This window comes from Mandrillus leucophaeus, unplaced genomic scaffold, assembly GCF_000951045.1.
Source record: "Mandrillus leucophaeus isolate KB7577 unplaced genomic scaffold, Mleu.le_1.0 Scaffold3, whole genome shotgun sequence".
In the NCBI taxonomy this organism is placed as follows: domain Eukaryota; kingdom Metazoa; phylum Chordata; class Mammalia; order Primates; family Cercopithecidae; genus Mandrillus; species Mandrillus leucophaeus.
Genome location: NW_012103142.1, coordinates 15,618,795 through 15,629,216, shown reverse-complemented (window position 1 = coordinate 15,629,216; position 10,422 = coordinate 15,618,795). Strand labels below are relative to the sequence as shown.

Here is a 10,422-nt window from a genome sequence, read left to right as displayed (position 1 = left end):
AAAAAGAAAAAAAAAAAAATGGGAGGCAGTGAATCCACAGACATCTGTCACCACCACCAGTCCTGTCCCTGAGCAAAGAATGAAAACAGCTTAACTGCACAGAAGAGAGAACTACACGGATACCTCATTTTATTGTACTTCGTTTTGCTGTGCTTCACAGATACTGCATTGTCTACAGTCAAAGGCTTGTGGTAATCCTATGTTGAGCAACTCTACTATAAATGCAACTTTTCCAACAATATGTGATCACTTTGTATCACTGTGTCCACATTTTGACAATTTTCACAATATTTCAAATGTTTTCACTGTAATTATATATGTTATGGTGATTTGTGATCAGTGATCTTTGATGTTAATATCGTAATTGTTCTGGAGTGTCATGAACTGTGTCCATATAAAACAGCAAACTTAACTGATAAATGTCATGTGTGTTCTAACTGCTACACTGATCAGCCTTTCTTCTCTCTCCTCCTCTACTTGGCCTTCCCTATTATCTGAGACAGAACAGGCCTAATAATAAAATTAGGCCAATTAATAACCCGAAAATGGCCTCTAAGTGTTCAAGTGAAAGAAATAATGACATCCCTCTCACATTAAATAAAAAGTTAGAAATGATTAAGCTCAGAGAGGAAGGCAATGTTGAAAGCCACAGCAGGTCAAGAGATTGGCCTTTTGCCCCAAACAGCCAAGTTTTGATTGCAAAGGAAAAGTTTTTGAAGAAAATTAAAAGTGCTATTCCAGTGAACATATGAATAATAAGAAAGCTTAACAGCCTTATTGTTGATATGAAGGCAAGTTTGAGTGGTCTAGATAGAAGACCAAACCAACTGTAACATTTCCTTAAGCCAAAGCCTAATCCAGAGTGAGGCCCTAACTCTCTTCAATTCTTTGAAGGCCGAACAGAGGTGAGGAAGTGGCAGAGGAAAAGTTTCAAGGTAGCAGAGGTTGGTTCATGTGGTTTAGGAAAAGAAGCCAACTCCATGACATAAAAGTGGAAGGTAAAGCAAGTGCTAATGTAGAAGCTGCAGTAAGGCATCCAGAAGATCTAGCCAAGATCACTGATGAAGTCAGCTACAGGAAACAAATTTTCAATGGAGGTAAAACAGCCTTCTATTGAAAGAAGATACCATCTAGGACTTCCATAACTAGAGAGAAGTCAATGGGTGAATGTAGCTGGTAGCTTTAATGCAAACCATCACTTACTTATCATTCTGAAAATCCTTGGCCCTTAAGAACTATGCTAAATCTACTCTGCCTATGCTCTATAAATGGAACAACAAAGCCTGGATAACAGCACATCTGTTTACAGCATGATTTACTGAATATTTTAAGCCCACGGTTGAGACCTATTGCTCAGGGAAAAAAAAAAAAAAAGATTATTTTTAAAATATGCATGCTGACAATGCCCGTAGTCACCCAAGAGCTCTGATGGAAATGAACAAGGAGATTAATGTTACTTTCACGTCTGCTAACACAACATCCATTCTGTAGCCCATGAACGAAGGAGACATTTAGACTTTCAATTCTTGTTATTTAAGATACACATTTTGAAAGGCTATAGCTGCCATAGATAGTGATTCCTCTGATAAATGTAGGCAAATAAACTGAAAGCCTTCTGGAAAAAAATTCATCAGTTTAGATGCCACTACAAACATTCACGATTCATAGGAGAAAGTCAAAACGTCAATATTAACAGGAATTTGGAAGATGATTCCAATCCCCAGGGACGACTTTGAGGGTTGAAGACTTCAGTGGAGAAAATAACTGAAGATGTGGTAAAAATAGCAAGAGAATGAGAATTAAAAGTGGATCAGACGAACAGATGAGGAGCTGCTTCTTTTGGATCAGCAAAGAAAGTTTTGTGAGGTGGAATCTACTGCTGGTGAAGATGCTGTGAATATTGTGGAAATAACAAAAGATTTACAAAATGTAAACTTAGTTGATAAAGCAGAGGCAGGGTTTAAGAGGACTGACTCCAATTTCAAAAGAATACCTTGCCACTAATTAATTCCACTAACACACTTCCCACCCTCTGGTAACCATCTTTCTGTTCTCTATGAGTTCAATTTTTTTAATTTTTATTTTAGCTCCCACAAACAAGCGGGAACACACAGTTTGTCTTTCTATGCCTGGCTTATTTCACTTAACACAATGACCTCCAGTTCCATCTATGTTGTTGCAAATGACAGGATCTCGTTTTTTTTTTGTGACTGAATAGAAGTACATTGTGTATATGTCCAACTGAAGTAGTATAGCATAATTCGCACAGAAACCAATTATCCAGTTGGGTTGGGAAAAACATATCCAGTTTATGCTGACTAAACTCTCAATGCTGGAAGAAATGAATTACCTCTAGCTTGCTTCTCATTGCCTTCTCTTCTTCCAAATCTTTTCGCAGTTTTTCCAGTTCTTTCCTAAAAACAAAGTACTTATTACTGTTAAGTCTTTCGATTAAATAATGTATTTGACTGATATTTACAGGCTTTTTGTTACCTAACCCACCAGTTCATGGGAAAATCCTTTTAAGGGCAATAGCAATGTTAATTAAGAAAAATGTAAGATTCTCTAGTTAGAATGGTTCAATGTAACAGTTAAAAATTCAGCAAAACCAAGGCAAATCTATCTGAGATCAAGAAACCAAGTAAATTCGGAGCAGCTCATGAAGACAGAAATAATATCTAACCTTTAGAAGAAATTTTCTATATTCAGCTATCATACATTTTCCAGGTTGGAAACCTCAAAGCCCAAGCAATTTGGTAAAATGAATATCGACACATCACAATACAAGGCAAGTTAACAGTTTATCTGATAAGATAATCTAGACTTTGAATTTCTCTATTTTTAAAAATTAAATACCACATTAAAGTCTAAAAACCAAACAAATTAAAAACTCTAGCCAATAGTTTCTCCTCCTTAACTCATGTTTTCATCTTCCTGTGTTCCCTTCTAATCTTTCCATACAGTTGTTCTTTTTTCTATATATATAATATACATATATATCTCAGAAATGTTTTATCCATTCTAGAGCTAATTTAAGAGCACCTACGGGCAACATGTATATGTAAAACAGCGCACAGTATAAAAAATGTAAAACAACAAAATCAAATCAGGAGAGTTCTCTAACTGGTACATGGGTGGCAATTAATAAATGTTTACTGGACAAGTAAACTTACAGCTTATAATGTGCATGTTGCAGAATCTACTAAAAGAATCTTTCAAAACAGATAAACTGAAGGATTCCAAGAAATACCATCATGTATTGAATTATAAACTCTCTCTATATACATAACATCTAAAATATATAACATTTTTAAGTAGACATTTAAGATACAGTTTTTGTTTCTAAGAAATGTCTGTAAAAGTGTTCTGCAAACTCCAAATACCTTATACTGTTAATCTCAATATTGTTTTTAATAAGATTCCCAGGCCAACTTAAAATTGGAAAAGAAATGATAAAATCAGGTTTAGAGGTAACATGGCCTCTGGCTGTAACTTTTATGTGTTTTATTTTTATTTTTTGTTCCTTTATACTTTTTATTTGGCCATAACTTTTATACTGTATTCCAAGAAATCTTTTTAGAAGGGAAGTTGAAGACAAGGTATGAGTACCCTCAATCTCAAGGTATGAGCACCCTCAATCTCAATTCAATTAGATTAGCTGCTTTTTAAAAAAATCTGTTTTACCTACTGGGCTTTTGTAGAATTATGCTTAAAATGTCAACAAGTTTTAAAATTCAAATACTAGTGGTTACAGAAAAGATCTTGGCCAGGTGCGGTGGCTCACGCCTGTAATCCCAGCACTTTGGGAGGCCGAGGCAGGCGGATCACAAGTTCAGGAGATCGAGACCATCCTGGCTAACACGGTGAAACCCCGTCTCTACCAAAAATACAAAAAATTAGCCGGGCGTGGTGGTGGGTGCCTATAGTCCCAGCTACTTGGGAGGCTGAGGCAGGAGAATGGCGTGAACACGGGAGGCATAGCCTGCAGTGAACTGAGATCGTGCCACTGCACTCCAGCCTGGGCAACACAGTGGGACTCCGTCTCATTTAAAAAAAAAAAAAAAAATCTCTAAACCAATAGATAATACGGGTTTGAGTTCTAGCTCTGTCATTTAAGAACTGTGTGATCTTGGCTAAATAACTTTATCTCTATAAACTTTTATCTCTTCATTTAAAAAGCCAGAGGGGGAGCTCACCTATAATAGGTGATCTTGTAAATTTGTTTTAGCTCTAAAAAGTCCCTAACTTTCAACTAGGGTATGTCTCAACATATACCATACCAAAAAATTTTCAGAGTTAAGGGAAGGGTTTTAGAGATCACCTATCCCAACACATTCATTTTATAAATGTCCAACTGGACCTCGAAGTAAGTTAACTATATGTATAGATACATAACCAGATCCAAAATACAGTATTTTTCCTAATCATACTAATCATACTAATCATATCTGACCAGAAGATTTCTAGCCTAAAATTATGGTTATGTATGTACGTTTTCCACAATCCACCTACCAGAATAACTTCAACAATTTAACTTTTTTGCCGAAAAGAGAAAAGTACTGTTAATGAAAATTTCTTTGAAAATATACTTGCTCACACCAGAGACTTTTGTTTGAGACAGAGTCTTGGTTTTGTTGCCCAGGCTGGAGTGCAGTGGCACGTTCACAGCTCACTGCAGCCTTGACTTCCCAGGCTCAAGAGATCCTCCCACCTCAGCCTCTTGAGTAGCTAGGACTACAGGGATGTGCCACTAACCCTGGCTTTTTTTTTTTTTTTTTTTTTGCAAACATGGGGTTTTGCCATGTTGTCCAGGCTGATCTCAAACTCCTGGACTCAAGCAATCCTCCAACCTTGGTCTCCCAAAGTGCTGGGATTACAGGAGTGAACTACCACACCCAGCCACAGATTAGATTTTTACTTAATATGGTTTGAAAAAAAATTCTTTATGCATGGGTTAAGTAGTACTCATAGAAGAAAAGAAGGGCTACTTACCCGTGATCCTTTTTCAGTGCTTCTACAATGCACAACAATTCAATAATCTGGGCTCTAAGTTCATCCAGGGAATTTTTTTTCACATCATCTGTTTCTACTTTAGCTTTGACTTCTAATGGAGTCAGGAAAGCAGTTGTATTTGCTTTAGAAGCACTGGAAGGTGTTGAAAGGTACACAGATGGCTGAAAACACAAAGAATTTTTTTTCTGACTTTAATATTATATTCAAGTTCAAAAGATTTTTACATCAAGAAGAAAAACAATTAAGTACTTCAAGATAAATGGCAAATTTGGAAATTCAAAAGCAATTTGATGTTCACAACTGGAAAAATCACCAGACAACTAAAGAATAAATTTATAATCATTAGTGGTTTTTGTAGGAAATGATAATTTCATTAACAGAAGAAAAAAGGAAAAAAGAAAAATCCATCAAATGCATATTATGGGTTGTTCGCCTAGTGAAACAGGAGAGCACTATAAAGGTATTATTTTTAATTCCATATTCAATACTTATTGTTTGGAATGTCCAAAGAGCTTCACTTAAAAGTAATTGTGAACAATAGGTTCAGGAAGAGTCACTAAAATGAGTCCACAGCCTGACACCTCATAACTGTTTCACTAAAAAAATAGCAAATCACTTTAATAGAATTTCAATAGACTGTTGACAGCTGAGAGAATCAGATTAAGTGTATTTAATAAATTGGAAACACTCTGACAACAATGCCCTGAAATGAAATAGAGAAATAATTTGGGAGGAAACCTAAATGACCTTAAATGTGTGTCAGCTGTGGTGAAACTACGTTAAATAAAAATGGTAAAAATTTTGATAAGACATCTAACACATGTAACAGATGAAAGGATTCATGTACATACAGTATTCTCCCATTCATTCCAGCATATACTGAATGCTTAATTATTGTACTAAGCACCAAGCTAGGTAAATACTACACAAGCGTTCATTTCTGACTTTAAGAATATATGTTTAATGGAGAAATGAAATAGATGCAGAGATCTATGTCTTTAAAAATACAAAATATGTAATATTTATTTTATTCAATTAAAATGTAAGCTCTTTCAAAAATATTTGCAGAAAACAGTCTGACGAAGCTAAACAATTCAATTTTTTAGCAGTAATTATTCCATTTCTTGGCAGAAGAAATAATTCTTCCTAAAGAACACCTTAAATTATCTATGTTTGATGTCCACAAAGAATCCCAGAAAGTCAACAAACCTTAGCCCACAATGCACCTCACCTTTGGAGAAGAGCATGTATCTTTTTTTAATTCAGATGGCTTTAGGTTGGCACTGTCTTCTTCTTTTGGTAACTTCAAGATTTTTTCGGGGCTGTGAGTTGGCTAAATGATTTTTTAGAAGTGAAGAGACATAACAGACCAAAGAAAAGAAAAGAAAAGGTAGTAAGTCTTTGGATAACAAAACAAGTAACTTTTATGGATTTTTCAGCTGCTACTGTTGCTAATATCCCATTATCATTAACAGGATGCTACATACTTTCAAGCTGAATAACATATTTGCATATCTCGAGGGCAAAAACAGTTTGCCTCTTAGCAGCAAGGATTTTCTCCATTTAGGTAATTTTAAAAGTACTACAGCGTTTAAGAGCTAATATATTAACATTACATTACCACCAGTACTCCAGGCAATGTAGAAAAAGCATACAAAGAAGTTAATACATTTAGACATGAGGATAAGTACTACAAAAACAATGAATATTTCACAACGATCATCAGAGAAATACAAATCAAAACTACAATGAGTTATTACCTCACCCCAATTAAAATGGTTTTTATCCAAAAGATAGGTAACAACAAATGCTGGCAAGGATATGGAGAAAAGGGGAACCCTCATACACTGCTGGGGAGAATGTAAATTAGTACAACTACTATGGAGAAAAATTTGCAGGTTCCTCAAAAAACTACATATAGAGCTACCATCTGATCCAGCACTGCTAAGTATATACTAAGAAAAAGGAAATCTGTATATCAAAGGAATATCTGTATTCCCATGTTTATTGTAGCACTATTCACAAGAATATAGCCAAGAACTGGAATCAACCTAAGTGTTCATTAACAGACAAATGGATAAAGAAAATGTGGTACATATAGACAATGGAATACCATTCAGTCACAAAAAAGAATGAGATCCTGTCATTTGCAATATGGATAGAACTGGAGGTCACTATTTTAAGTGAACTAAGCCTGGCACAGAAGAACAAACTTTGCATGTTCTCACTAAAAATATTAAAACAATTGAACTCATGGAGACAGAGAACAGAAAGATGGTTACCAGAGGCTGGGAAGGGTGTTAATCGGGTGGTGGTAGCAATGGGGGGATGGTTAATGAGTACAAAAAATTGAGTAAGACCTATTATTTGGTAGCATAACAGGGTAACTACCAGTCAAAAATAATTTAATTGTACACTTAAAAATAACTAAGAATACAATTTGGATTGTTTGTAACACAAAAGACAATTGCTTGATGTGATGGGATACCGCATTTACCCTGATATAATTATTATGCATTTCATGCCTGTATCAAAATATCTCACATAACTCATAAATATACACATCTATTATGTACCTGCTGAACTTAATTTTAAAAATTTAGAAAAAAGAAAAAAAAAAACACTGAATATTTCAGGAGAAAAATTTTTCTCAATCTTTCCTAAAGTGAGTATCTGCTGAATTTTAGTAACTGTTGTTGAAAGACAAATTAAACAGGTTCTTTCTTTGTCACCCTTTGACCCTGTGCTCTGTGGCTACAGCCTCACGATAATTTCCTTCTGATTCTGTAACCTTCCATTCCAGACCCTGTTGGAATGAACACACCTCTCTCCCTCTATCTCCTTAAATACCAGCATTTGCCACTTGAGTATAACAGCTATCATCCCGATTGTTAAACTTAGGTAGAGCTATAAATCCTCTATCTTCAAATCGACTCTGCATTGGCTAAATCTACTGTAGTTTAAGACAATTAGGTGAACTCACAGAATGTCCACCATTGAAACGGCCCGGCAACCTTCTTCCAGGCATCTTTGGTCTATTTGCAGTGAGATGAAGCAAGTTTTCTGAGGAAGCTATGTCATCAAAATTTACAACATCTAGAAAATAAAAATAAATATTATTTACTAAGAGAATTGCACCTTTTTAAAGGTAAAAAATAATGTTTCAGTTTTTGGACAAACTATAAATTAAAAAGAGTACCACTACTTTGAAGAATTCACAAATTGACCTGTGCTTTTCATATGCATTTGGAAAACAACACTCGCCCTTAAAAGAAAAAAAAAATCCTCTTTACCTGATACATTTATATAGTATATGACTTTATTAACACTATAAAGGTTGTTTCCAGTAGAGACCTAGACCTCAACAAAAAGTTCTTAGTGAAAAATCTGTATCATAAAATGTAGTAGCATAAAAAACTCATCAAGTTCCTAACAAAGGTCTACTTCTTAAACTCATAATAAATTACAAGATCTCAGAAAATCAGCATGTAAAATTGTTTTGAACTTCAAGAAGTAGAATATTCGAATGTTAAGAATTAAACTTTATCTGGCACCCTGCCACTTTTGATTTGTGTTTCTCAATATAAAGCAAAAGCATGATTTAATGTACCTTTATGTGTATATGTATGTGCACAGTATTAGGTGGGACTCAAACTGTTTATAGTTCACTGCACCTTTGCTTAGACATTATCATGTTTAGCAATCACAAGATGGCTTCAAATCTAAGGCAAATCAGATTGAAAAAAAAAAAAAAAAGCTACATGGATTACTAACTTACTTCCTCATCATCAAAGGCTGGCAGACCTTTGACCCAGTAACTTGGGTTTAAGGACAAATCTACTCTAAAACAATGATATATAATACTTTGCCTTTTTCTAGATGATTCAGAAGTCTTGCTAAAGGAAATGTCTTTAACTCTGAAGCCCAAATATCTATGTATGAATCAAGAACCCAAAAGGTAAACTACTACAGATACTTCCATTTTCAATAGAGCCTTCCTTTAATTCAGATTCTAAACTCAGGTATTAACCACAGCCAAAATTTTCTACCTAATAGCAGATTCCTTTGGTCTAATCATCCAGATCTGTATTAATTCTTCACATTACCATCTGCCTAGATGTTTATAATACTTTCTGTCAGATAGGTATATGTTCTAACTCAGTTATTTGTTTCTTTAAAAAGATATAGATACTCATCACTGCCCACAAAATTTATTCATCAACTTTACTTATTTAGAGAATGTTTTTAAGGGATGGAGGACACAAAGGTAAGGCAGAAAAAGAGGCATCACTGTTTGGTAATATGCATTTTATAACAACTAGAAGAATTTGCTGATAACTTAATATTTTCTATCAATTTCTTTGTGTGTTCTCACTTGTGTCAACTTACTAAGCTGATTCATTAAAACAGATACTCTAATATGCTTGATTTAATATTTGAGTCTTTAGATAACTGTAAGTAATCATGAAATATAACAAACCATAATAATAAATGACAATGAAAAATGCATTATATAATGTGAAGGTTGAATTTAAATATATGTTTAAATGTCATGTTATTTGTAAATATCATAAAGAAAGCAATCAGTATTTTTAAAAGATGTTAAAATATGTTGTAGTTTGAAGGGTGAAAATTGCTTTTACACTGATGTGTGCATTAACAATCCACAAAGAAAAAACCTTAACAAGTACAATCCAATCATTTCAGCCTATAGAGATTATTTTCAAATGCATATTTAAGCAACTTGCAGAAAGAAAAAGAAACAAACAGAAAAACACAGGAGAAGACAAAGAAAAATGAAACTGAAAGGGTAAATAAAACATAGATTTACAAAATTATACACCATGCTCGTGTAAAATGTCTTCTGTATGTCCAGTTTTGAACTACAACACCAAGACAAGTAACTTTACTATTCTAAAACTCTCTCAGGTTCTCCATTTAAGCCACTGGGTTAGTAAAAAGGAACAGTGCACATTTTGGACTCATGACTTATCTAAATGCTTATAAATTTACCTAAGAGGGATAACAATGGATTTACACTGTACACATGGCATAACAGGCATGACAATCATTTGGCTTTTGCAATCACATCTGTCACTCTGCCAGCCACTTAAAATCTGCATGTTGCTAGGAACACATAAAATTTTTAAAAATCAAAATGAAATATCCAATTTGGAGAGCAAATAAACTGATTTTTATGGTTGCCAATTTTCTTCAAAAAAAATTATCAAAAGAATATTTTAAACGAATCAGGAAACTTTTCCAAAATGAATTTCATTTTCTCTAAAAATGGAAAACCAAAAGGGTTAGAATAAATAGACAGACAGACAAGTACACTTGCAGTAAAATTACAAAGAAAAATCAATGTGCACCACCTATTTATATTGAAAATACTATTTTGATTGCTTT

General features: G+C 34.1%; 1 protein-coding gene across 1 annotated transcript in view; it reads right to left on the bottom strand.

Annotated features, from left to right (window-relative positions):
• Positions 1–10,422, bottom strand: part of CD2AP (CD2-associated protein) — a 165,150-nt gene that overhangs the window by 15,081 nt on the left and 139,647 nt on the right. Inside the window, exons 14-17 of the mRNA XM_011986877.1 lie at positions 7,997–8,109; positions 6,245–6,346; positions 4,993–5,174; positions 2,351–2,414 (exon numbers count right to left, since the gene is read on the bottom strand). Coding sequence (XP_011842267.1) covers positions 2,351–2,414; positions 4,993–5,174; positions 6,245–6,346; positions 7,997–8,109 — 461 coding nt within the window. The remainder of the gene's footprint in view (positions 1–2,350; positions 2,415–4,992; positions 5,175–6,244; positions 6,347–7,996; positions 8,110–10,422) is intronic.